Here is a 14,917-nt window from a genome sequence, read left to right on the forward strand (position 1 = left end):
CTATGACAGTTTTCTGGTACCATATATTATACCACACACTGACTGTTTTTCCTTCCTAGTGATCATTTATAAGGCTACACTAACTGTCATGTGCTTGAAGATCGTAGTGATGCTACGGTTTCTATGTGTAATATGATTGACATCTTGCATGCTTCCCACTATGTTCCCATTATATAGTGATGTACCATGTGGCTTTGTATCACGTTTGTCCTGCCACTTTAAAATATGCATAAGAGGGGCTGGAGAGATGTCTTGATGGTCAAAAGAGCTTGCTGCTCTTGAGGGGGACCAGGGTGTGGTTCTCAACACTCAAGTTGGGGAACTCACAACTGCCTGCAATGTCAGTTCTGTTGGTTACAGCTTTTCTTCTAGTCTCCACTAGTGCCTGAACTCTTCTATAATACCTACATGCAGGCACATACAAATACACACAATTAAAAATAAATTTTTAAAAAATCTGCACAGGCTATCAGACTGAGTGCACAGCATATCCTTGAGAATAATGTGTGATTTTACACCATATTGAAAACCACAGCAAACACCTGTGGGCTTTAGGCTGGGCCTAGTCCTTGATAACACTGCATGAAGCTGTGTGATGATTCTCCTCACTACTCTCTTAGTTCATATTTCAGTGCAAGCACCTCTGTCTTCCATGTATGACGCAAGCTATATCCTGTGTCATGCTTTTTTTTTTAGAGTCATGTGGAATGCTATATAGTCTCTCCTCTTTGTTGATAAGCACATATAATATGCACTGGCTTCTACATCATGCCCTTGAAAACATTCCATGATTTTATGTTATGGTTTTATAACTGTGGATAATTCAACAAGTTTGTCATGAATTTATGTTACGGAAAGCAAGACAGCACATAATCATCCATCCATATTTATTACATGAACTGTTAGGTCGCATAGAATATTGGAAGTCACTCAGCAGCACTGGTTGGGGGAAGGGGGGGAGACTAGAAATCTGAGGGATGAAGAGTTTGCCACGGTATCAGTTCACTTCTAGTTTTTATTTCCTCGTTATCTGCTGCTCATTCTAGTAGCAATTGTCTTCTTGTTCTACAAACCATTTCTTCAAAAACAATTTCTTTTTCTTTTGTGGCATTCTATAAATCTCTTCTGATTCTGTGATTTCTAAGAAGCGTTGAGATTTAGAACACTCTTGTTTTTCTCCAAAATGACAAACGTTTATTGTTTGAAGTTCAGAAATTTGGATTAGTTGGTTGCACCGAAAATGATAACACCAGCTGGTTTAATTGCCGTTCCCCTTTGGCAGCTGAGGGAGTTAAGTGGACACAAAGTAGCTCACGACGCTTGCGTCAGGACACAGTTAGGAAATTGTGAAGTGGGATGTGGCCCAGCAGTCTGCTTCTGACTTGCTCATTCTGTCTCATAGCTGTGCTGTCAAAGGGGTGTGTGTGCATCACCATATTTATTTCAAGTCCCTCATCTTCTTTTTTAAGTCGCCCCCACATTCCTGTGTTACTACATTGTGAAGCGGCTCAACTGTAAGCCTTGGGTTTGTAAACATACCAATTCTAAAATAACACTAAAAAATCATTTTGTCTATTCCGTTTTTTCTTATTCCACATGTCACACCTTCTTCTACTTGGGAGCCCAGGATCTCTTCCGACAATGTCAGAGTCAGAGAGCAAGTCCTGTCTGTCCAGCCTCCTCTGCAGTGGGAAAGCTGCATTTAGAAGGCTGAGCATGGGTATTGTCACAGGAAGGACAAGCTCAGGGCAGAGCTCATTTGTCGGAGGACAGATTTTAGGTAACGTGAAGTCCTGCATTTCAGGTGGATTAATGTCTATTCCAATCCCTCCCCAAAAGGGACAGCAAGAGTTTACAATGCGACCACAAGGCAATGCGTGACCAAACTGGAAGGCCATGAGGGAGAAATCTCAAAGGTGAGCTGTTGTTGCATTTGGAGCTGTGTGTTTGCTGTAAAAAAAAAAAAATTATCGTAGGATATCAGAGGTTACAAGTTAACCCCCTGAGTTAATTGACCAGAGCTTCCCTTTTAAGATAACCAACATATTTATTAATTTTTGCAGGCAGGGAAGTAATATTCCTGATATTAAGTAGCTTGAAATAGAGAGAAAACAAAGTTAAGTGAATGCAATGATTTATTCCTGAGCCCTCACTGAGTCTAAAATGGTGTCTCATGTTGCTGGAGCTACTGGAGTTGAGTGGCCGAGGAGTCACCTCATTGGACTGGCTCATGTCATATCTGCATTTGATCATTATTTTAAGATGAATTTCCATGCAAAGTGACTGAAAACACCACTTGAAGCAACTGATAACACCTCTCTTGAAATTGTCTACCATTTCTATTTCAGTCAAATAGATTCCTTCCTATTCACTATCTTTCCTGCATCCTTTACCGACAGTGGGTTTCCTGTTGGACAGCAGAGAGAAGGGAATGAATACACATAGCTGATGTATTAGGAATCCAGGAATTTCAGTTAATTTTCCCTTCAACATACCAGCAAGCTCATTTACTTCATAGGGAGTAGAGCTGCATTTAGTTTTGGTTATGTAAAATTAATATTTTATAGATCTTACGGTGGCTAGCTAGGCATAGTGACACATGCTTGTAATTGCAGCAGGTTGGAGGGAGATACAGGATAGCAGGAGTTCAAGGCCAGCCTGGGCTACATGACACCTTGTCTCAAGCAATCAATAAAATAAAATAAACACTCCTTACCCCTTCCTGCCAATAAACACAGGTGTACTGGGGCTAAAGTACTAACGTCTCTTTGGTTACATCACCCTGCCCTAAAACTCAACTACCTAAGCCTTTAATTTTAAGCTTATCCTCTCTGATTCAGCAAAAAGAAATGATATCCTAAACACTTTAAAAGCATAAACAGCATTCTTTTCAAACATCAGCAAATATTTAATTAGGTGAAAATACCCAACTCAGCAGTTTAAGGAGCTTGCCGAGTGCTTTCTTCCCAGTTTGTATTATGCGAAAAAGCATGTGGAGCCTCAAGGGTTCTGGAAATCAGTTGTGATGGAAGGAGTGATGTTTCGGAACATTTAACAAAGTATGAACCTATCCAGGACTGTATCTCAGGGTTTTATCGGCCACTTATTTGAAGCGTCACAGAGCAGAGTCACTCAGTGGCAGAGCTTGCTGGGACCGAGTGAAGGCTCTTGCCTCCCAGCTCAGCCCCAGTTCTTGGTTTTGTATGTGAAATCTTATCTGCCCCTTCCTTATGAAGTGATAGCTTGATGGCTTCAGAACCCTGATGGTTATAGCGAGATTCTAGCATTGTCCCTGTGTATATTCCTGTCCCTCCATCCTCTGCCCCTGTTCTTGGTGGCCATTGCCTTGTGGTTGGTAAGTGACCTGGTATCCAGACAATGGACGCTGCTGACCACTTCCTGGACTGAGAGGTAACGGAGTGGCAGGAAGGTATGGGAAAGTAGGGCATGCAAGGGCAGCCCGGGCCATGTTCCTGAGTATAGCTACCACCATGTTTGATATTTTCCCTCAATGATTGTGCATTTGTCTTTGTGAACATCTGACTGTAAGAAAATTTTGAATTCTATAATCGGTAAATTGTATGCACGTTAAGCAAATATATTGCTCATAAAATTATTATCTGATGATAATATTTATATGGAGTACGGAGCTTAAGCATTCAGTATATATTCATTCACCAACACTTAGAACGTTACAATATATTCAGTATGAACAATAATGGATTTATTATTACATTTTCATACATGTGCATAATGTATTAAGTTCATAGCTATTCCCATCACCTTCCCTTGTGCCCCTTCCTCTTCTGTAGATCGCCTCCCTAGTTTCATGTATTTGTGTGTATGACCCAGTGAGTCTCATTAATAGCTTAGAGGAGTGTTGGTAATCACCTTTTGAGACTGTCCCCTGTCGTAGGCATTTTTTAGACACTGGTGAGACAGTGACGAGAAACAGACATGCCTTGTCCTCCCCACATCTTCAGTCCTAGTGGAAGTGGCCCAAATCATTGTCTTGTGATCACAGGGACTATCAGAGGAAGCCAAGAGCCAGCAGCAGGTGCCTCTGCCACTCAGATCCTGAAGGAGAACACCTCACCCAGGGGAAACATCCGAACATGCTATCTGTAATTGATGCATTTTGGGTGGCAATAGAAAAACATCCTCTTGTGGTCCTGGGTGTCTATTCTTTCTGCGGCACAGATGTAAGGGGGTTCTGTGTGGTTTCGGTGGCAGAAGCTTGTGTGACAGAGGTGACATTGGACTTTGCAGACAGAGTATGCTTTGTTTTGACAACCCAGCCCTGCTTCTCTTTAGGGTGAGGAAGAAACCATGAGTCTTTGGGAAGAAACTTTTGGGGTATACTCAAAGTATACAGGCGCTTTGGTCTTTCAGGATTAGACTTGTGAGAATGTAAGCAGCTAAACATAAGCATCTATGTTTTTGTTTTCAGATACTAGCGCCTATATTTTTCCCATTGGGAAGAAATTGTTCTAAAAATAAATACTAGGCCAGAGAGAAGATGGGTGCTCAGTCCTCTGTTTGCTTTTGAGAATCTATTGTTAAACCAAACTTCAACTTACTATTACCGCTCTTCTGTTTTGCAGATCTCTTTCAATCCCCAAGGAAACAGACTCTTGACAGGCAGCTCTGATAAGACAGCCAGGATCTGGGATGTTCAGACTGGTCAGTGCCTCCAGGTCTTGGAGGGGCACACTGATGAAATATTTTCGTGTGCTTTCAACTATAAAGGAAATATAGTTATCACAGGTATGGGAGAGATACACACCATAGCGCTAGTTTCCGTTTTAAATCTCCTACTAGACTTCTGAAATGGATGCCAAGAAGAGTTCATGCTCAACCTCTGTTCAGTTGTCCAAGGGCCTCGGCTTTTTCTGGAATTTCATTTTACCCAATTATTGAATTTTTTGTTATTATTATTTTTTAAATATTTTGAGACAGGGTCTTGCTATGCATCCCAGCAATCCCCCTGCCATAGCCTCCCCAGTGCTCGGGTTGGTAGTATTAGCCACCCATGCCATATTGTTCCAGGACTCCTAGGAGTGTGCTCTGCCATTGATGGTAACTGTTTGTGACTTCACATTCTGTTCCTCTAGGTCAGATAGCCAGTTAAGAACTTGTCGAGCTGGATGCTGTACTTTTCTAGTGGTTACTGCTCAGCTGATGGTAGTAGACACCAATAATGTAAACAAGTCAGGACATGTGTTTTCCAATTAGAGATGTGAAATTTAAATGTCTTTTTCTTGGCTCTTCCCTACAAACATGCTAGTGTGTGGGGGAAAAGAATATGCACTGGACGCTTTACAACCACCAGCAGTTGTGTGACTTCCTGGTGCGCTGTCCTTTGGAAAGCCTCCCATTTCACCCATGGCTGAGTAGCAGTGACCCAGGAGAAAGTCCTCCTGTTCAAAGAGCAGGCCTCCGAAATAAGATAACGGGAAAGTGATGGTGCGATTTGTTTCATCAGGCAGCAAGGACAATTCCTGCAGGATATGGCGTTGACCCAAGGGCTTTGCTTTGGAGCAGGGCTGTTGGCAACAGTGATCAAGAACCTGAACTCCCAGAGAACAAGTGAGCCTATTTCCTCACCCATGGAGCGGCCTGTCCTTCACTTACATGCATGACCATGAAAACTGATGGACTTACATAATTTCTTAGTATTATCATAAGTGATGTCAGGAGCAAGCATAATATATGGTGAATGTCACTAATTGTTTTAGTTGTGCTTTGTGTTTTAATAGCATCAAGATACTGATAAATAAAATCAGAGTGCCTTTACAGTACTTCTTCCAGATTCTAGAATCTTCTAGATTCTACCTGAAGGTTGATGTTAGTTTATCTTCAATAAATATTTAGACAAAATTTCCTATGAAGAGTGTTTTATTATATGTTTGAATGGTAAGATAATAAATATAAAATGATTCTCACCAGAAAATATATTCTGCATTAAAAGTGGCATAGAATACATGTAGGTAGCTTTATCTCTAAGGATGTATTAACAGAATAGATATTCAGATTAGTAAATTTAAAAACCCCGAATGAAAACATTGAAGTATAAGAGAAAACAACCAAAGTGTTGCTAAAATATTGAAAACATCTTGGGGTGCTGGAGAGATGGCTCATCAGCTAAGAGCACTTACTGCTTCTGCAGAGGACCCGGGTTTATTTTCCAGCACTAGCAGCAGGCAGTGCACAATGGGCTGTGATTCGAGTTCCAGAAAATCTGACATGGTCTCCTGTCTCCTGTGGTCACTTGCTTTATTCAGTTTATTTACGTGATACACATAAACTCATGAAGATACACAAACACACACACACCTTTGAAGATCCATTATCCATTGTTTATCCCTTCTACTGAGAATATTTAGATCTACTAACAAATATGTAAAGGCACGAAGTCACCACATGGTATCCTAAATTTATATTTATTTGTCACTTAACTACAAGTTTTTACCCTTTGACCAGTTTGATCAATACCTTTCAGCTTTACCCACTGTAGCCCTGGTTACTACTCATCGGCCATTTCTATTGAGTTTGGTTGTCTTTTTCTTTTTAGAAGCTGTATATGCCTGAGATCATGCACTGTATTGTGCTTCAATTTCTGGCACAATGTCCTCAATACTTTTCTACTTTAGCAAATAGAATTTTTCTCTTTTTAATGCCAAGCAAGAGCACTCTCTGTATCTATGTATGTGCACTTTCTGTTCATTTATTTGTTTATGTTCTACATATTTACTGTGTGTGCCCACAGTGCACACATGTAAGTAATAGGACAGCTTGATAAAGCCAGTTCCCTTCTTCCACCACATGGCATCCCAGGGTTGATGATTAAACTCAGGTTGTCAGGCTTGGCAGTAAGTGCCTTTGCCTTTCCCCTCTGGGTCAGCTCACCAGCCCTGCTTTCCTTTCCGCTTACGGTTTCCATTGCTGCGCTTTAGATGGTGTAGTCTCATTACCTTTACTTCTTGTGCTTCTGAGATTAAATCCAAAAATTCACCATCAAGATCAGTGCCACAGCCAGGCAGTGGTGGCGCATGCTTTTAATTCCACACTCGGGAAGCAGCAATTCAAGGTCAGCCTGGTTTACAGAGAAACCCTGTCTCAAAAAGCAAAACAAACCAATAAAAATATCAGTGCCATAGTACATTCCTCTTACAGTTCTTTGGTGAGTCTTATGGTTTCAGGTCTTAGTGTTAAGAGTTCCAATGGATTTTTGAGCTGGCTTTTGTGTATAGTGTACAGTATTTGGTTTTGCTAGCTTTCCGCCATTGTGATTCAAATATCTAAGATAATAAAAACCAACTTCTGGAAAGGTTTAATTTTGTTCATGTTTTTAGAAGTTTCAATACATAACTGGTTGATTCAGTTGCTCCTGAACTTGTGGTAAAGGAAATGGGCGGTTACATCACACAGCTACATCATTTACATCATGATGATGCAGAAAAGTGAGAAGTACGGGTATAGCAGGAAGAAGAGGGAGAAAAAGAGATGGAGTGGGGAGGGAGAGACAGAAGGAGAGAGAAACACTGACTGAGGCGGGGGTCCCATAATCCCTTTTGAAGATATGCCCGCATTGACCTGGAACCTCCCTTATGGCCCCATCTCTTACTGTTTCCATTACTTCCCTGTTACCACCAAGTTGGAGAGTAAGCCTTCAGCACATGCGACTTCAGGGCATGTTCCAGATCCAAACCACTGCAATACAGATACAGCTGTATTTATTGCATGCAGATATTGTTTCTCCAACACTTTATCAAAGAGACTATTCTTTCCCCCTTGTGGTGGCTACTTTTAAGACTCTAAATGAGTGGACACATACTTGGGACTCTTTGATGACTTTACTTCATGTGTTATGTTTAACTATTAACTTGACACATTTGGGAAGGGGGATCCGCAGGTGAGGAACCGCCTCAGTTGGATTAGCTTATGGATATGTTTGTGAGACACCTTAATTGCTAATTGGTGTAGAAGGGTTTAGCACACTGTAGGCCATGCCATCCCTGAGCAAGTGGTCCTCGGTTCTACACAGAACATAGCTAAGCGAGCTGGAGGGAGCAGGCCAGCAAACAGTGTTCCTTTGTTGATTTCTGCTCTGAGCTTCTGCCTTGAGTCCTACCTTGATGTCCCTCAATGACAGAGTATTTGGAAGTATAAGCCAAATAGACCCTGCTCTCCCTGACGATGGTTTGGTCATTACTGTATCACAGTACCAGAAAGCAAACTAGGGCAGTCATATGACAGTATTATTTTATTACACCATTCAACAGAGTCAGCCAATATACAGTTAGTAGACATTCAATGTCTTATAAACCAGCTAAGGTATTGGCAGCTTTGACCTCATAATGGTTTAGTCCTCTTGCCTTTATGTATCAATGAAGTCTTACTTTTCATTCCCCTCCCACAAGTACTGGGGACCAAAACTTGTGCTATCACATGCTAGACAATCATTTTACCACTGAACCATACTCTTGTCTCCTTTCCTTTCCTTTCCTTTCCTTTCCTTTCCTTTCCTTTCCTTTCCTTTCCTTTCCTTTCCTTTCCTTTCCTTTCCTTTCCTTTCCTTTCCTTTCCTTTCCTTTCTTTTTGAGACTATGCCTTGCTAAGTTTCCCAGACTGCATTGATTCCTTCTGTAGCCCAGACCAGCTTTGAATTTGTACTTTTCCTACCCCTAACTCTTGAGAAGCTGAGATTATAGCCCTGCTATTCCAGGACTGAAAGGAAATATTTCATAAAAGAATATTCCTAAGAATTTTAGATACCACAACCTGCTTAAAAATAAGTGCCTAAATAGTGGAAAATGATGACATACCCATTTTATTTTCATTTAAATGAAAGGCAGCATGATGCTATAAGAAAGCCTATGGAGTACTTAGTCAGGTTGCCTGGATACACAGTTTCCCACCAGGTACCAGCCAGGCCCAGCCCTACTTAATTTATGAGATTAGGAATACCCAGAGGGGTATGAGCACACAACATCTAGACATATGTTCTGACTTCTACCTTTGATTGTTGGGAAGCCTCCGCACCACTGTGATTCTCAGTCTCCTATTTTCAAAAGTTATAATAATAGTCCTGTTTTAGGATTATGAATATCTAGTACATATAAGCATGTGATAAATATTAGTTACTATTTGTGTGGTTAATAATTTTGTGATTAGTATATATGAACACATGTCTTAGAACAGAACACAATATTTTTTTTTCAGAACTTACAGCAAAGACCCGAACTGAACTGTTTTGATGTTTTATAGTCTTGAGGAGAAACAGATCAATTTTTATCACATAAAATCTAACATTCCTATGATAATGTGTCTTTTTATTATTATATGTTCTATACATTTTCCACTCCTCCCCCAGCTCCTCCTCTGCCCCTGCCAATTTCACATGTCTTCTTCCTTTCTTTTCTCTTTTCCTTTTCAATGTGTTGAAGGAGCCACGGGCAGCGTTCCTGCCGCCCGGCTCCTGGCTGCCAGCTAGCTTTACCCAAAATAACTACATGGAGACTGTATGCTTTTAAACACTGCCTGGCCCATTAGTTCCAGCCTCTTATTGGCTAATTCTCACATCTTGATTAATCCATTTCTAATAATCTGTGTAGCACCATGTGGCTTACCAGGAAGGATTTTAGCCTACATCTGTCTGGGGTTGGAGAATCATGGCTACTGACTGACTTGGCTTCCTTTCTCCCAGCATTCTGTTCTGTCTACTCCGTCTACCCAATGAAATCAACAAAAAACATCATCAATGTTCTTTGTAGATTTCACATCATTCTTTCCAGTCCCATTCTTATCCCCATCCCTTTGAATCCACATTCTGCCCCTGCAGCCTCTCCACCCCACCAAACAAAACTTAAAAGAAAAGAAAAATCTCATCATGGAAGCTGCAGTGTGGCACAGTGAGTCACACAGTGTACCCTTTGATCAATGCATCTTTACTTGCACGTGTTAACTGCAGCTAATCATCGGTCTGGTTCAAGGTCTCTGGCTTCTGTGGGGCCCTCACTGAGATTCCTCTTGGATATCCTACTATCCTGTGTCATGGAGATCTTGCAGCTTTGGATCTACAGGAATGACCCCTTTGTGTGCTTCAGCAGATCACAGATGGGGTGGATGTTGGGGTTCTGGGCCTGGATGGTAGGTAGGTAGCTGGGTTGGTCAGCTCACCGGCTCTTCCTCATCCTCATCACTAGGGTGAACTTTCAATACTACCTTAGTTAGCTTACCCTATGCAACAGACAGCAAGGTGTGGCTCCTGCTCTCACTCCCTTGGGGCCCACTCACCCACACATCAGAGTCAGCTCTACTGGGTTGCCTAGGTGAGGTGCAGGGGCCACTCCATTGAGTGCCACGGCTGTTGGTGGGGTAGGACCAGCTCTCCCACTCTCCTGCCCCTGAGGCCAACTTTCCCACCTGCTGCCAGCAAGGAGTGAAGGGGGAGGGCATCTTTCCGTCACCCATACCACCACCTGGCAGACGGGGGGGGGGGAGGGAGATCAGCTTTCCTACTCTCATGCATCAGGGACAGCTTGCTCATGCCTTTGCCAACAGGGTCAGCTCTACTGCTCTGCCTATTCGAAGCACAGGACCTGCTCTCCCAAGTGTTACAACCAGGGATGGACGGTGCCAGTCCTCCAACATTCTGCTCTCTTGACTCTGGGACCAACTTTCTCACCTGTATCAGGTGGTAAGATTCCTTTCTTTTCTTAAAAAAAAAATCCACTGTCCAACTTTTGCTGGCCATCTTCGTTGGGACATGGGACCATCCAGTGGAACATAATGACTCACTATAAGCCACACCCTTTAGTAAAACAGATTCTCCTTCTCTTAGCAGTGATCAACTGCTAATAGACCCTCATCCAGAGGTGACAGCTGGTGAGCCCCTCCCAAGTCCAGACTGGATTGTTGCTGGCTTCATCTTTGCAGGTTTTGTTCAGGTCACTACTAACTATCTTTTAGGGTTCTTAGTACTTGAACCAGAAGTACTAAGAAGTGAGAAGATTGTCCGTTTAGGTGGTTAAAGCGTGGTCCAAATTCCTCATAAAATACAGTTTTTAAAAACAGTTTTTGATCCACAGTGGCCGAACATGTGGTTAAAGAACTCCATGGTTACAGAAGGATGACTGTAGTCTGACCCTTCCAATTATTTTTTACACTTGGTATCACCCCAGAAGCACCGTTCCTGCCAACAGGGAATCAATCTCTTTCCTTCCTCCTTTTCCACTATAGCCACCGACTCATAAGCATTGGCCTCCATATAGAGCAGCTCCCAGTCTTATGACTGTTCAATCCGTAAGTTACCATTTTATCATCACTCTGGCACTAGGAACAGAAGCCAAACAAAATTCTAAATTACTCCAGCTTCCTCCCACCATTTAATATGATTTCTTAATGAGGTGAATGGTAAAAATAAAAGGGTTTAGTATTTTATATCTTTCTTATAAATCAGCATGTTTACCCAGAGGGCAAGTATAGGAAAGGTGAACTCTAGAGATTGATAGCGCATATTCAGAAGGTGAAATGATTTGGGCTCTATTGTTCCTCTTTCCATCTTTTTGCCCTCCTCACTTTCTTCCCTTATCTGGAAGCATGAAATTGGTTTGTGAACGATTTGTGAACCTTTGAGAGATGTAAATTCCAGCAAGCTTCTGTGGCGACTGCAGATAGAATAATAGTGAGGGCTGCCCTTTGCTTTGCCTGCAAGGAAATGCAGGATTCATTGCTTTGGACAAAGCCACCTTTGATGACCTTTGGCTGGAAATGTGGTGTGCTGCTTAAATATTTGCTTCCACATTCACCCATTAGGGAGAGTGAAGAGCACGCTGGCTGCCTTTGATGAAGCCTGGAATCTGTTTCTGTTTGCAGAGTTTATGGGCTTACCAGATTTTCTTTTCTTTTCTTTTCTTTTCTTTTCTTTTTTTTTTTTTTTTTTTTTTTTTTTGGTTTTTGAGACAGGGTTTCTCTGTGGTTTTGGAGCCTGTCCTGGAACTAGCTCTTGTAGACCAGGCTGGTCTCGAACTCACAGAGATCCGCCTGCCTCTGGCTCCCAAGTGCTGGGATTAAATGCGTGCGCCACCACCGCCCGGCTGCTTTGATTTCTTTTCCTCTCAGCAGGTGGCAGTGTTTGTCCTTCTGCAGTTCATGCTTTTCTTGACAAACAGAGACTGTACATTGTAACCTTTTAAATTCCAAGTCCCTTGCAGATAAGGTTATGCGGGGATACCATTACTCAGGATGTGGTATCGTTTAAAGCTTGGGGCTATCCTGGCAGATCTGGGACAAATGACATATCTCATTAATGTTGACATTCTGCAGGGACATTTCCTCATCTGTCTTGAGGATAGAGGCCAGTAAGCTGAAGAATAGATAACTCCAATGTTTCTTTAAAGGTCCCCTGTGCAAAGATTTGTTTTGTAATGACTGGTATCAAACACTGCAGCTCAGAATGGAGTCTTTTCATGTTACTGTCTTATCAGAGAAACACGGGTTGTTTCATATGTTAATAAAATTTTCTGGAATTTAGGTTTGAGACCGTAAGTATAGTATTTTATGTTATCATTACTTAACTGTAAACTGTAGACAGAAATTCCTATCCAGCCCAGTTGTTAAGTCCCAAAGAAACACACAGAGGTTTATATTAGTTATAAACTGTTTGGCCTATTAGCTCAAGCTTATTATTAACTAGCTCTTACAGCTAAATTCACCCATAATTCTTATCTATATTTAGCCATGTTGCTTGGTACATTTGCTCAGTAAGCTATTATCTTGCTTCCTCTACATCTGGCTGATGACTGCATCTCTGCCTTTCCTCTTCCCAGAATTCTCTTAGTCTGTCCACCAGCCTATACTTCTGGCCTGGCTACTGGTCAAACAGTGTTTTATTAAACTAACACATGTGACGAATATTTCAGTGTTCAAGAGCATTATTCCACATTAGTAAGCTAAATCAGTTCATGTTTGATTGGCAAAGAAAAACCTGAGACCAGGGGCTGGAGAGATGGCTCAACAGTTATGAGCACTGGCTGCTCTTCCAAAGGACCCAGGTTCAATTCCCAGCACACACATGGCAATTCACAATTGTCTGTAACTCCAGTTCCAGGAGTCCAACGCCCTCATACAGACATACGTGCACATGAAACACCAGTACACATAAAAAATAAAAGTAAAAAAGCAAAAGAAATTAAATAAAAATTGTTTTTAAAAAAGTATGAGGCTAAACTAAGAAAGCCTGCTTCTCATAAGCTGATGGCAAGGGAACCCAGCTGCTATCACTTCCTTCCAGGACATCAAAGGCAACTGAAAGTCTGCTTTACAGAAAGAAAAGAAGAAACACTGCATGGTTCCTCCCTAATAGACTGTTTTTAAAATGGGGACTTTGGAAGCACAAAGACTTTCTTATTAGTCTTCAGTCACAACCAGCAATGTTTGGATGGCTATGACTGGGGGGGGGCAGTCTGGGATTTTCAAAAGAATAAGGGTCACTTAGTCTTGTGGACGATCTCCCTCTCTCTCTCTTTACCTTTATCCCCTCTCTCTGATAACTAGAATGACTTTTTTTTCTTTTTTCCACCAAGCCTTCATAATATTTGGGGACAAGAATTTGCTGCCCTGTCAGCTAGTTACACCTAGGCAATAAAAGCATGGGCTCTGGAATCAGAAGTACTATTTTAATATTCTGCATGTCTGCTTCCTGGCACTGGGATCTTGAGGGCATCAAACCTTCTGTCGTTCAGTTTTCTTATCTTTAAAATAAAATTGATAGTAGTACGTGGAAACCTTGCTAAGATCAAATCAGTTCATCAGTGCATACAGACATTCAATTAATATTAGCTAATTTTGTAGAAACTGGCCTGGTGACTTTAATGGATTTAAGACCCGTGAAAGTATTTCCATTCAGGACAAGTTTCATCATTATTATATTGTTTGTAATCCAAGTCTTCTTTCCTTAGGAAATAAAAGGGGTTAAAGAAATGCAATGGTTGTTTTGGATTCAGGGATGTGAGTACTATTTCAGTTCACTTTAAAAACCTCGTGGTTCTGACTCTGAGTCAGCCCAGGCTTTCTTTATCTTCTCTCCTCACAAAGTGCTGGGCTTCTGACTCAATTAAGGCACCTCTACCAGGCTCCACTGCAAGGGAAACCATTTCCTCTATGGGTAAGGACAAGGATTAAATGTAAATACCATTAATTAAGCATGATTTCATATTACTTCTAGAACCCTTCTTCCCATTACTAGAAGAAAAATGAAAATGTATAGGGTACTTAATGTTCTTAAAAGTTGAGACAGTCCCTGACATTCTGATGGGCTTTGTTTTCTACATAGTAGAGACATTGGTACATGCCCTAAAACTGTATTTTCCAGTAAAGAACCCAATATCTTTAAGAATGAACTACTCTTGCTGCACTTTGCATGGGCTTCTCTCGTATATGGACCATCAATATTGCTGAATGTTTAAGGACTCATCTGGAAGGTTCTCTTTTAGTATTGTTTCTGGTTTAGTATTTTAGTTTTTATCCACACTGCTGGTATTTTTAGGACACGTGTATCTTTAATTATGGAAAGAACAATTGCAGGGAGAAGGCCAAAATTTCTGCTTAATTCAAATACAGCTTTTTCTTGCTTTCCAGCTTGTGCGTGGAAGGTGACAGAAGTTTCCGGAAGATAATTTTGGCCTTCTTTCCTCAGGCAGTATAAGACTTATTTTCTAGGTGTGCCTGAGGCAAAAGGACTGTGCAGCAGATACTCTCCAGCAAGAAGTAGACGAAAAGTTAGTGCTTTCAGTTATTGCCATTAATAAGCAATTAGTATAAATCATATGCAATTGCCAATTTTGACAAATTTTGAACTGCAATAATTGCATATAGTTTTATTTTATATGTTGTTTATTCAGGGTAGGGTGAG

The 14,917-nt window shown here is 41.3% G+C and overlaps 1 protein-coding gene across 1 annotated transcript in view; it reads left to right on the plus strand.

Annotated features, from left to right (window-relative positions):
- Daw1 (dynein assembly factor with WD repeats 1) overlaps window positions 1-5,880 on the plus strand; it is a 42,526-nt gene extending 36,646 nt beyond the window's left edge. Inside the window, exons 11-13 of the mRNA XM_075951569.1 lie at window positions 1,840-1,916; window positions 4,605-4,767; window positions 5,486-5,880. Coding sequence (XP_075807684.1) covers window positions 1,840-1,916; window positions 4,605-4,767; window positions 5,486-5,520 — 275 coding nt within the window. The 3' untranslated portion in view covers window positions 5,521-5,880. The remainder of the gene's footprint in view (window positions 1-1,839; window positions 1,917-4,604; window positions 4,768-5,485) is intronic.
- Window positions 5,881-14,917: the final 9,037 nt, after the last annotated feature.

Source organism: Microtus pennsylvanicus, chromosome 17 (genome assembly GCF_037038515.1).
Source record: "Microtus pennsylvanicus isolate mMicPen1 chromosome 17, mMicPen1.hap1, whole genome shotgun sequence".
Taxonomy (NCBI): Eukaryota; Metazoa; Chordata; class Mammalia; order Rodentia; family Cricetidae; genus Microtus; species Microtus pennsylvanicus.